Genomic DNA, 12,909 nt, shown 5'->3' with positions numbered 1-12,909 from the left:
TTCATGTTGTAGTTTTATAGTGGTTTTTTAAAAGTGTTTGTGCAGTGTCATGCATCATGTTTGATTTATTTTAATATATTTAATATTAAATAATATAACAGAAGTCACATGCCAAAAAAGAAAATATAACATAAGAGTAACAGAATACTATGAAAACTAGTAAATGTACTACTTATTAACGTTTCTATGCGGGTTTCACGCATGCATCCAGTGCTCGGGGTTAGCAGATGCGCGCTAAGCTACAATCAGTGAAGCAGTGTGCCTATTTTACTGTGAGTAGGGGTAACAGAGGGGGTGACACTGCTGCGGACATGGTAGCCGAGAAGTTGTTGTGACCGTCATGTGAAGTGTCAGTTTGTAACATGACTCAGAGCGTCACAGGCGGAAGGTCACGGAGCAGCAGAACGGAACGGAAGCGGGAGTAAAAAGCCTATCCGCCATTGTGGAATATGGTAAGGGATATTCCAGTAAGGCACTAGTCAGTTTGGGCTTGACTGATAAACACCATCTGTGGCAGGATCGGACACGTTAACTGACGCCCTCTCCGCAGACACAAAGTCGCCGTTTGTAACAGCCAAAAGCAGCGAATCGTCGTCAGGATCTGAACACGGCAGGAGGAAAGGAAAAGGGAAAAAACGCCGCCTTGTAACGTTAACAGAGTGATTGGACAATCGAAGAGACGAGCCAGCAAAGCACCAAAGTGCAGAGAGGGAGAGAGAGGAAGCCGTGGACAGTCTCACAAACAGCCATCAGTTTCGGTTCCTGGAGGATGTCTGCGACCACCGTCGATCAGGTTCGTGTGTCGGAAGCGGAACGGTGCTACGGATTTAGCGGTGCTGCGGAATGAAACTTTGCCGACAACAGTTTGATCTGGCTCGGCAAACAGGCTCCAAAGTCTTTGATGTGTGATAGCTATTAGCTGTAATGTAGGCCGATTGTACTACTAATCAACTCTAGCTGTAGCCGGGTGGGTTTGCCAATGCGGCACCGTTTACTGGATGTCAGAGCGTTTGACATCCGGTCAATAATACGAAGCAACCTGTAAATGTTAGCATCCGGGCTGATGCTTCAGCCTGAGGTTGACTGGATCGTCGACTTATATATTTATTTATGTAGGGATACAGCCTGCTCTGTCAGTGTGCGTGTGTTTCTTGTTTCCTGTCGTGATCTGATACTAGTCTCATTTCTTTTTTTTCTTTTTTTTTTATGTATTTTTTCCTCAGAGACCTAAAGGACAAGGAAATAAAGGTAAGGCTTTATACTGTGGCGTTTCCAGTGTGGCACTGCAGGCTGTTTTCATGTCCAATTAGCTACCATGCTATTCAAAACTGCAGCTTATTTATGTTAGCCTTGTTTACTTTAGCTGCTGAAAACCTGTGAGTAAAATGTTTCTGATTACATCTTTCTTTCTGAATTTCTCGTATTGAATGTCCCTTGTTTCTGATCTTAGTGCAAAACGGATCAATGCATCAAAAGGATGGTGTAAATGATGATGATTTTGAGCCTTACCTAAGCGGCCAGACAAATCAGGTAAGGAGGCACACGAGTACCATGTATTATGGACAAATGACTTGCACACAGAATTTTCTTGCTTGTTTGTTGTCACTCTGTATAACCTGTGACTTTCTTTTTGGCCACACAGAGTAACAGCTATCCACCAATGTCTGATCCCTACATGCCCAGCTACTATGCTCCATCCATTGGTTTCCCTTACTCTCTGGGGGAGGCTGCTTGGTCCACAGCAGGAGACCCACCTATGCCCTACTTAACTACCTATGGACAGATGAGCAATGGCGAGCCACACTTCATCCCTGATGGTGTTTTCAGTCAACCGGGTGCCCTGGGAAACACCCCTCCCTTCCTTGGGCAGCACGGCTTCAACTTTTTTCCGGGCAATGCAGACTTTTCCACCTGGGGTACTAGTGTCTCTCAGGGCCAGTCCACACAGAGCTCAGTCTACAGCAATAGCTATGGGTACGCCCCGAGCTCGCTGGGTCGAGCCATCACGGACGGACAGGCGGGCTTTGGAAGCGACACCCAGCTCAGTAAGGTCCCGGTGCTGAGCAGCATTGAGCAGGGTATGACGGGGCTAAAGCTGGGTACAGACATGGTGGCAGCTGTCACCAAAACTGTGGGCTCACCTTTAGGAGGCACAGCAGGTATGAGCAGCATGTCGGCCAGCAACCTCCCTCCGTCTGTCAGCTCCTCTGCAACTAAACCCGCTTCCTGGGCAGCTATTGCCAAGAAGCCGGCCAAACCACAACCCAAGGTCAAACCCAAAGCCAACATGGGGATAGGGGGAGGCGCCGCTATTCCCCCACCCCCTATAAAGCACAATATGAACATTGGTACTTGGGATGATAAGGGCTCTCTGAACAAGCCCCCATTAGCTCAGACTATGATGCCCCCCCAGCCTCTGGTGCAGCAGCCTCTCCTTGGTCAGCCACAGCCCTTACTGCAGAACCCTTTACCCCCTCAGCCTCAGCACCAGCACCAACACCAACACCAACACCAACCCTTCCAACTCCAGTCTCTCCAGTCCCCTCAACACCCCCAGCCTCTGCCCCCTGGTCCACCACACCTGCACCTTCCTTCCCAACCCCCTCAGCCTCTTCATCAGCAACCACCCCAACAACCTGGCCCGCCCCCTAACCGCTGGGTGGCTCCGAGGAACCGTGGCGAGGGCTTTGGTCTTTGTGTTGGAATCCCACCGAGTGCCTCCCCTTGCTCTGGAGAAGTGCACCCAGTGCTGGAGAAACTTCGTGCCCTCAACAACTACAACCCCAAAGACTTTGACTGGAACTTGAAAAATGGGCGCGTTTTCATTATCAAGAGCTATTCAGAAGATGACATCCACCGCTCAATCAAGTACTCTATCTGGTGCAGTACAGAACATGGCAACAAGCGCCTGGATGGTGCTTACCGCTCCCTGGGCAACAAGGGGCCCCTGTACTTGTTGTTCAGTGTCAACGGCAGTGGGCACTTTTGTGGCGTAGCTGAAATGCGCTCACCGGTGGACTACAATGCCTATGCAGGCGTCTGGTCTCAGGATAAGTGGAAGGGCAAGTTTGAGGTAAAGTGGATTTTCATCAAAGACGTGCCCAACAACCAGCTGCGTCACATCCGGCTGGAGAACAATGACAACAAGCCAGTGACCAACTCCAGGGACACTCAGGAAGTGCCTCTGGAGAAGGCCAAACAAGTGCTTAAAGTTATCGCCACTTACAAGCATACCACCTCAATCTTTGATGACTTTGCACATTATGAGAAACGTCAGGAAGAGGAGGAGGCTCTGAGGAAGGTGAGATAATACATGCTATAAGAGCCTTGTCCTCTGTAAATATCTTGTTTGCATGTGCCAAGGTAGTTCAGTTTTATCGCCCTTTAATTCAAAGGGAGGCTAACTTTCACACAGTCACTGCTGCAGGCTGTTGTCAGACTGTAATCAGCTGATCTTGTTCCACCTGCTCAGAGGTTGTAACATCCTGTTGCTGAATGAACAGTCTGCTGTAAATGGAAGTTCCCAGAGGCCTGTCAGCAGATTGACATGGCACCATTACTCATAAGCAGGCTCAAGAAAACACTGATTTCTCATCAGCCATCTCATGCTGCTGAGATTGCGACGATCTGCCCAAATGGAGCTGGATGCATTAAGTTTTCCTGAAATAGTCTAGATTCCTGGCATTCCTTCTGCCAGACAAAGGCAGACGCAGGCTCCGATCTTCCTTTGAACACCGAGCCCCTGCTCTCCACTGGCTCCTCATGCTTTATTAGCCTTTACCAACATAAGCTCCTGGCCTACAAACTGTCTGCAAATTGCCACGGCACAGTCGGCGCAGTTTGCCAGGAATATGTATTCTAAAAATGCACGGTGAGATTGTAAGTAAAAACGAGCACAGAATAAGCTTCTCATTGGGGAAACTAAAATATGTTACCGTGGTAATAACAGTGGTGTACCACAAATGTAGTGAAAACTCCGTGGGAGGCTGCTGCTGTGGAAAAACATCAGCCAAAAAGGCAAACAACATGGTATCACTGATAGCTCTCTGCTGCATCCATTCTTAGATTCACCGGTATGCTAATCTAATGCGTTTAGAAACCTACCCCATCCCACGACCCACTCCCTTCTTTTCCACCTACTCCCCCACTACTGGTGCTCTATTGATGCTGTATTGGCTGCTCACAGCTGACCTTGTTAATACGCGCTGGGTTACTTTCTCATAAATATTTCAAGTCAGTGTTTTCAGGCTTCTGAAAACAACCTGTCAGTAGAAAGCCAGTTTCATCCTGCGCCGTTCTGCTTTTTGTATCCCTAACCTCCTACATGACAGGATTGGCCGAGTGAGGGCTCCGCCTCCTAAGGCTGACAAGGTTAATTGTTCTCTGTTGTTTGGCCAATCCTTCCTGAACTTTGAGAGGTGTCAAAGCAGCACAGCTACCTGCACAAAAAACACCTTCGCAGAGTGTTTTCTTTAGAAGTAACTTTGGATCTAAATGTTGTTACAGGATTTGATTAGCATAACTAATTTGGTGATTAATACTCAGAGGGAAGCTCCTTTCCTGTGGTGTGGATGCTCATAACATGATGGGATGAATTCCACTCAGCTGTAATACATGTAATACATTCCCAGTCTTAGCTGATTATTAAGGTGGAAAACCCTTTTTCTTACTACTTTTTACTAAGAAATGAATTACACGCTTTTTTAAAATTAATGTGACCCCTTTTCATGCAGCGATATAGACCTATAAGTCAAGTCTAGACTACATTTTGTGAAGCTTTCTGTGCTAAGAGCTCCTCTACTGGGGATAGAGTTACTCTGGGGCCTGGGTCTCTGTGGTTTTCCCAGAGCACTGATATGGACACCTTCAATGAGGTCACTACTCCGACTGAAAACTGGAGAAAACCATCAGCCTCTGGGGGTTATTTTGACTCCAATGCCCCACTTGCATTTTACCTATTTTAGTGTGTCTTTACCAACTCTTCTAAATCTGCGACACACCCTTGTGTATTTGTTTGTCATTACTCATGTTTTGTTGAGTATGGCTGTCTGGAACTTGGCTTTAGAGTTATTACTACAAGCTGAGTGTCGTTGCTTCAGTCTCATGCCAGTATAAACATAGCTCGTTATTTGGTTAGTGCATACCTTAGGTCTTCTAAAGTCATTTTCTCTGTGTTTGTCTTACAGAGGACACTCGCTCGCTTGCTGTCTCACTTATTTTCCCCACCAAACACCAAAATGCTCAAGGCATTTCTTACTTCAGTGACTGATTACTTTGCCTGCCAGTGTATTTTAAATAAATCAGCATGCCAACTATAAATCACTAAACAGCAGTATGTGCTTTTTAGCCCTGTTTATAGAAGATTTTGTTTTGTTTTTAAATTAACCATTTTTTTTGTATCTTTCAGGATTTTTCTGATGTCTTTAAGTGAAGCTGTGCTTGTATTTGTATGGTTTATACTGGATTGCAGTATTTAACACAGTATATATACATCGTTTTAGTATTAGTATTCTGCCACTAACCTTTAAATATTTGGAAGCCAAACTTTACATTTAGGTGGTTTCTTTATAAAGCTGCATAACCACTATACTCTTAAACACATGCACTCTGGTAATTATTCTGTGGCGATTTTCTAACACACATTATAAAGAATTACTTAAACTCTTAATTCATAAGTCAAGTATTGCTTATATATGTAGAATTCATATGAATTTGTATGTGAAGAAATGAGATTTGCTGACATGTTCAAAGGCAGTCCTTTGATACGTGCCTTCTAAAAACTGTATTTTATTGTATTTTAATCTCTGACAATCGTGACTATTAGTCTTTTGACAGACCTATAGGGCTTGACGTGTAAGTGTTACTGAGTGTAATCCCAACTTCTTTGTGCACAGGAGTGCATCTACATGTTGACAATATAGATGATTTTGGCTTCAATATATCTTTATTCCATTACAAAAAAGGGATGTTGCACTTTTTAGATTTTTTTTTTTTTTAATAATTGTTTTTTCTCCCTTGCTGCCCCAATTCTGGTACAATCCACTGATGATCTCTTTCTGTTTTTGTTGTTCTTTTTTTTTTTTTTCTTTTGCTAGGAGCGCAATAGAAATAAACCGTAACCTTCAAGCAAGCTGTCTGCTAGAACTGCAACACTAACGATGTAGGACCTTAAATCAAATTTGCCTAACGACAAGGAGGAAAGGCTTTCGCAATCTTTCCGCTGAAGATGACAATGTATCTGAACACTTGAACATGACCATAGTTGGACTCATCTGTATCCGTTGACTGGTGCATCAAACCCTGTGTTCCTGTCTCACAAGAAAAAGAACGTAACCCACAATGAAAAACTCTGTCTTTAAAGCACTTTCGAGTCCTCAGCAGCCTCTACCAATACCCTTAACTCTCTAACTTTGTTCTTCTTCTTTGATTTTGTTTGTGAGCAACTAACTGACTAACCCGAGTAGTCAGATGATTTCACCAAGCTTATTTGTCCTTTTTTGTTTTTGTTTTAAATGCCTCAAATGTTTGGGATATTGATGAGCTTCATCAGGCCCGGAAGACAATTAAATATGATATGTATAAATTAGTCTTGTACTTGAATCTGTATTCAGCCATCTGATCCTCATCAGACAGAGGCTGGCATTGACAGGTGGGATGAAATAATTGAGAAGCAGCCACAATCATGCCAATCATAGGATGTATCCTCCATCTACCTGTTTCCATCCTTTCTGCATTTGTTTCTGTGTACCAAAAGATAACAATAATGCAGCAGGCTGGCAAGTGCTGGCTAGTGCACATCTTTGGGGTTTTTTTTGCCACCCACCCCCGTTTTTCCTTGTGATTCTGTCATTCTGAAGTGCATTTGTCTGAGGAGAAAGCTGCTGCTGCTGCTGCGCTAGAACTATCGGCGGCCTTCGCTGGCCCCATGGTTGACTGTCTTAGCTCTGATGTTGGTGTACTCTACCGTACCTCAGGCCCAATCCGACTGTCTGTCCTCAACAACTCTTAGCACTTTTGGGAGAACCTCCACATCAACACCTGCTGGACTTGACAGAGATTCCTCCAAAAAGGCAAGACATCATCTGCAAGGATGTGACAGTTTTCTCCTCTAGGTAACTCACTAGCTAAATAAAAATTACTCATGTTTAGCGAAATCACTGCTTTTTGTGTCTTTTCTTATATTTGCCTCAACATGTGTACACACTGTGTTCTGCCTTTATAAATAATGTTTTTTTTTTTCAGTATTTAATGCATTCAATAATCTTAAAAAAATCCACAAAAGCCCCTTACAATAAACAAGTACAGTAGCAGAAACTCTCCTTTCCGCATCATTCCCGCTTATTCTTCAAAGAGGTCGGACAATATGATTAAATTAACAGCCAAGGGATGTCTGGATATTTATGAGGGATGCACGAGGCAAGAACCCTGTCTAAACCGTGTCAGTTAAGATCACACAGGACATGCACAGTATAAGAACCAACACTGGAATGTATGAGATTGGCTTCATTGTAAACCAGGTGCTACAGGCTGCTCAGAAAGGTGTTCCAATCAACACTTGATACACACAAAAGAAAAAAACCTTCAAAACACTAAAGCAGTGGTTCTTAACCTTGTTGGAGGTACCGAACCCCACCAGCTTCATATGCGCATTCACTGAACCCCTCTTTAGTGAAAAATAAAATGTGATTTTTTTTACTGGTGCACAAAATGAGCCATGCATGTCATGGCGAAGGCTCTGCCGAACCCCTGAGACCGACTCACCGAACCCCTAGGGTTCGATCGAACCCAGGTTAAGAACCACTGCACTAAAGGGAAATGCATGTAGAAAACAAATAACAGATAAAATACTTTACTACTCAACTATGAGTTCAAACTTTTAAAGCATCAGCATTCAGTTAGTGCAACATGAAATCAAACACCGAAGATAAGCTCATGATCTCATTTACTTGTGATAATGCTAAAAGGTCAATGAACCAAATGCATTTACTTCTGCTTTGCCCAACCAAAGTTACTTAACACTGTGGGTGCAAATATTTAGTTTTTTACTCCACATTTAAGATATAAAAAAGACTTAGCAAAACTAAGAATGACAACCGAAAAATTACAACAAGCTTAACAAACACAGGCAGATTAAAACCCTTTGTTATTCTGCCCAAAACAGTCAGTTTGTGGTTAGTGCACCTTGTCATAGTTTGAGCGTTTGTGGCTTGTTTATAGCTATACTAGAGAGACGTTTCAATTCAGTTTAGTTCAATTAAATTTTATTTATACAGTGCCAAATCAAATAAATGGTAAATGGCCTGTATTTGTATAGCGCTTCACTAGTCCCTAAGGACCCCAAAGCGCTTTACACAACCAGTCTTCCACCCATTCACACACACTGGTGATGGCAAGCTACATTGTAGCCACAGCCACCCTGGGGCGCACTGACAGAGGCGAGGCTGCCGGACACTGGCGCCACCGAGCCCTCTGACCACCACCAGTAGGCAACAGGTGAAGTGTCTTCGCCCAAGGACACAGCGACCAAGACTGTCCAAGCCGGGGCTCGAACATGGTTGTTTTAGTTTTTCCTCCACTGCATGCAACATTTACCCTGTCAATATTAACCAGGCACTGTGAACTACAGAAATAAACTTTTCAGGTCTGAAAAGTCCCAGTTTCAACAACACAAACATGCTGGTAGATTCATGCTGTGCTACAAGAAACAAGGTGATGCACTCATTATGAATGGTTACAGCACAGATCAGTGAGGGCTGCAGCAAACCTGACATCAATTCCATTTCACAGCTTTGGGATGAACTCGAGACTACATCTTGCATGACGTCCAGTGGTAGAAAAAGTGCTCAGAATTTTTACTTTAATTGAAGTATTAATACTACACTGTAGAGATATACTGTTGCTTGTGATGCATTAAATGTTTGACTTCGATAGAAGCCACAAACTGTGATCCAAATGCTACTGAAATGTACTCGCCTTTACATCCACAGTGACTAAAACAAAACAAAACACAGCAACCCCAAAATACAATTATAACTCGTCAGCAATAATGCTAATGGTAAAAATTAAAGGAATTCCTACATAAGTTCACCTCTTCAACATCTGTCAGTACTACCTGGACCATGTATTATTTTGGATGTGAGCCAAATTTTAATGGATTGTCAGCATCAGAGTATCGGTGGACATTTGGGAAACCTTGCACCTGCATGTTAACAGATATAAACATACATTCTTTTTTGACTCTTTGATATGAAAAGATGAAGTATGCAGAATTAAGCTGCAGCTTTATCTTGGGGCCAATGATTTCCTTTATCTGATGGCTTAAGTTTAACTGCGTTTACTATAATTGATGAAATGAAACTGTCACAAAAAGATGTTAGTTTCTTTCAATGTCCTGTCCACTAGAGTGCGCCATCACATCACATTCTTCCAAATGTTCTCCCTGCTCTGCTACCAAGACATACTACAAAGCCTTTCCTGTAAGCAGCAAATCCCTCTTTCTTCTCAAGCCCTCCTACTCCTACAGACACAATTATACCAGGATGAGAAGCACTTGTTGTGCTTCCACTGCTTTTTGGAGCAATTAATGGCTGCTCACCAAGCTGTGCAGTGAGAGGTGGGGTAGAGAGGAGCGAGAGAAAGAGGATGCAAGCGGGGAGTGAGAAAAATCCCCCTTTATGTTTGTCAAGGAGGAAGAAAGGGCTGTAATTATAACATTGTAGGCTTTGGATTGCAACTTCTCTCCTCTGTGTGTTAATTTGTGCCCCCATCAGGTCTTTGCAGGCAGCTTTTGAAAAGACCACACTCTTCCTGCCTCCATTTGTCTGTGAACACAACAGACAAACTAAGCGGGAAACTCGTTATTTATTCGCCTCACAATGCCCTCACAATTACTACTTGGGTGTGATGGTGCACAAAATTCTTAAATATGCAGAAACCACGAATTTAATTAGAGACCTCTGATGTGTTGTTGATGTAACCTTGCTCATTTAACTGATGAAAAGTGCAGCAAAACCACCTCTTTCTCCACTGTTTTGTGAATACCACACATCTGTAGCTTTTAAATAAGTAGGATTAAACAGAGAAACATATGCACTGCAGACCCACTCCTCTTTTGGTTCTGTTTCAATGGCTTGTCATGTTGTACTTATCTTTTAAGGAGTCAAAGTAGCTGGTTAATGACTTCGTCACCCTGCAGTTAATTTGCTCCTATCCACAGTGGTCAAAGCTGTTCCAATAAAATGCCAGGCAAGGTTTCTATTTATTTATTTATTTTTCTTTTTTCAAACTATCAAAATGTCCTTCTGGAGAGAGATTCTGTCGAGTGAAGATGAGAGAGAAGAAGCAGCATCCACTGCTCAGAGAGCTGAAATGCCTTTGAAGTTTCAGTCACACTGAAGGCTCATCAACACATGGCTCAAGGCAAGGTTAGGGCAAGTCTCAGGGTTGGCACTTCCTCGATGTTTTGAAGTTTTTCATACTCTGGGCCAAGGCATGTCACTCAATACGTCCTCACAGAACATTAGTCCAATTGATGACTATGTTAACTGACAAGCAGTTGATCAGAGGAGCTTGAAATCATTCTTTATACATATTTAGATGCTACCAGTTAAAAGTGACGTAATGCGAGAGCATCAACAATTGCAAATGTCAGCGGCGTCCCATTCAAAGCCGTGCCCAAAGTTTCAAGGTGTTACTCAGCAAGCCAAGTGAAATAATCAGCAGAGTTTTATTTCCCATTTGAAAAAGCAGGGTTTTGACTGACAGTAATGTCTAAGTATTCTGCCTGCCCTTTCCCAAGGTGTCTCTGTTGCCATGGTTATATCATTATCAGAGAACTGAAAGTAGAGACTGAGCATTTTGCCGAACACAATGATATAATGTAGATGTGAGCTGAAAAGACTTTATTACCGCTCACAATGAAAAAATAGACATGAGTCATTTGCAGTCTAATAGTTCCTCAATATTTTTTTTGTAATTGAGTTAATGCAGGTGTTGAATAGGGTCAATAATTATTAAGGAAATTACATTTTGATGTGAAAAGATCTGATATATCACGTTTCGTATAGACTTGTTATACCTGTACATGTACTTGGAGCAAGGAATAAAAATTCAAAGGCAAGTTATGCAATGTATTGTGGTTAGTGTTATTATCTCTCATGTCCACAGGGAGGCACCATCCATAACAAGGACAAACAGATTTAAATCTACCTCTACGAGATGCACCTGACTTTGATATGCCCCTCTGCCCTTTTAGATTTTGCTAAGTGACGCTGCTATTAAATATACCTCACTCGACAGTGTGTTTTGGTCAAAGTGTGGCTTTTACTGCACAAAATGATGAATGTTTAGACACTATAGGAGCATTCAATGGTCCTTTGTCATGTCAGACCTTTTGGCTTTCATAGAAATACAAAAACAGTATTGCATTTAGTTGATCCAAATCTACCTGGTCCTGTGTGAAAAAGTAACTGCCCCCTAAATCTAATAAAAACGAATGCCAGGCTTGGCAGAAAGAACTGCAATTAAGCATTTGTGATAACTGGAAAGAGTTTTTCACATCACTGTGTGAGGAATTCTGGCCCACTCTTGCAAAATTGTTAGCCACACTGGAGGGTTTAACTACGTCACTTCAAAACCTTTCTTTTGTTTTTGTTTTGAGACATTTAAAGGTGGACTTGCTGATGTATTCAGATCATTGTCCTACTGCTTAACCCAAGCGAGCTCGAGCTATAGGACATGAATTCTCCTTCAGGATTTTCTAGTATAAAGCGGACTTCGTGGTTCCATCAATTATGGCAAGTTGTCCAGGTCCATAAGCAGCAAAGCAGCCGAAGACCATCACACTACCACCACCATGTTTGACTGTTACTATGATGTTCTTTTTATGAATGCTGTGCTAGTTTTAATGCCAGATGTAACGACACTCAAACCTTCCAAAAAGCTCAGCTTTTGTCTGGCCAGTCCACAGAATATTTTCCAAAATATATGTGGAATACGACTTTGAATACATCATCATCTACAGTACATAATATCATTAAAAATATGTTCGAATCTGAACTAATCTCTGTGCACAATGCATAGGACTAAAACTGTAATTGGATTTCTGTTAGCATTAAAACCAGACACGATTCTGCTCTGGAAAATAACTGCGCGGGCTCAGCAACATTTCCAGAAATCACTGAACACAGATCACAAATTCAGGTTAAAGCTCTATCATGTAAAGAAGAAGCCATTTGTGAACATGTTCCAGAAACAACGCTGTCTTCTGAGGCAAAGTGGACAACTGATATATGGTCAGAAAAATCAAAATTTGAAAGTAATTTTGGAAAACATGGATGCCGCGCCCTGCAAACTAATGAGCAGAAGGACCATTCGGTTTGTTATCAGCACTCGTTTAAAAATCCTGCATCTCAGATAGTATGGGGATGCATTAGTGCCTGCAGGAAAAGTCAGCTAATATTTTTCTTAAAATGGTACATTTTCTTAGTTTAACATGTGATGTTTTCTATATTCTATTGTGAATCGTTTTTTGTGAGATTTCCAGGTCACTGCATTCTGTTTTTATTTACATTTGACGCAGTGTCACGACATTTTAGGAATTGGTGCTTTAAGTAATTTAATCTTAGGCTGGCTGGCTTAAAAACTTTAACACAGCAAAACTAGCAAGATGGAGAGAAGTTCTTTGAGGGAAGATGAAAACAGGAAATAAAAAGGAAGAAAAAACCCCAGTGAATTCCCTGTTCTCCGTAAACCCATCTGACCCTTTGATTTTTCAGACTTTGCTGATTTGAAAGGTTTTTCACATTGACACCAGAGTGAATGAAAAGGAATATTAGATGAGCTCATTAATTTGTGGGTGGTATTGCTGATGATATTTTGTGCAGGCTGACCTTAAATGATAAATGCACA

The 12,909-nt window shown here is 42.3% G+C and overlaps 1 protein-coding gene across 3 annotated transcripts; it reads left to right on the top strand.

Annotated features, from left to right (window-relative positions):
• The first annotated feature begins 271 nt into the window (after positions 1-271).
• On the top strand, positions 272-7,262 carry ythdf3 (YTH N6-methyladenosine RNA binding protein F3). 3 transcript variants are annotated; one of them, XM_086306211.1, is made up of 6 exons: positions 272-452; positions 551-793; positions 1,224-1,248; positions 1,451-1,530; positions 1,643-3,301; positions 6,096-7,262. In XM_086306211.1, the coding sequence occupies exons 2-6, from the start codon at positions 770-772 to the stop codon at positions 6,117-6,119; spliced, it is 1,812 nt and encodes a 603-aa protein (XP_086162337.1). In that variant the 5' UTR covers positions 272-452; positions 551-769; the 3' UTR covers positions 6,120-7,262. The 3 variants fall into 3 exon arrangements, with proteins under 3 accessions (XP_086162337.1, XP_086162336.1, XP_086162338.1); XM_086306210.1 differs by having other exon boundaries at positions 272-793; XM_086306212.1 differs by lacking the exon at positions 1,224-1,248 and having other exon boundaries at positions 272-793.
• The last annotated feature ends 5,647 nt before the right edge of the window (positions 7,263-12,909 follow it).

Source organism: Aulonocara sp. 'chitande type north' Nkhata Bay, linkage group LG9 (genome assembly GCF_057382095.1).
Source record: "Aulonocara sp. 'chitande type north' Nkhata Bay isolate Kocher_YH1m ecotype deep benthic linkage group LG9, A_spYH_male_GT1.1, whole genome shotgun sequence".
NCBI classification, from domain to species: Eukaryota; Metazoa; Chordata; class Actinopteri; order Cichliformes; family Cichlidae; genus Aulonocara; species Aulonocara sp. 'chitande type north' Nkhata Bay.
The sequence above is the reverse complement of the archived record's forward strand: the minus strand, read 5'-3'. Positions and strand labels throughout refer to the sequence as shown.

Excerpts from the sequence above, each read along its gene's own strand:
- ythdf3 (XM_086306211.1), top strand. The coding sequence starts at position 770 with ATGTCTGCGACCACCGTCGATCAG. Across the intron at positions 1,249-1,450 it reads TAAAGGACAAGGAAATAAAG|TGCAAAACGGATCAATGCAT; the intron begins GTAAGGCTTTAT and ends TTCTGATCTTAG. Across the intron at positions 3,302-6,095 it reads AGGAGGAGGCTCTGAGGAAG|GAGCGCAATAGAAATAAACC; the intron begins GTGAGATAATAC and ends TTCTTTTGCTAG.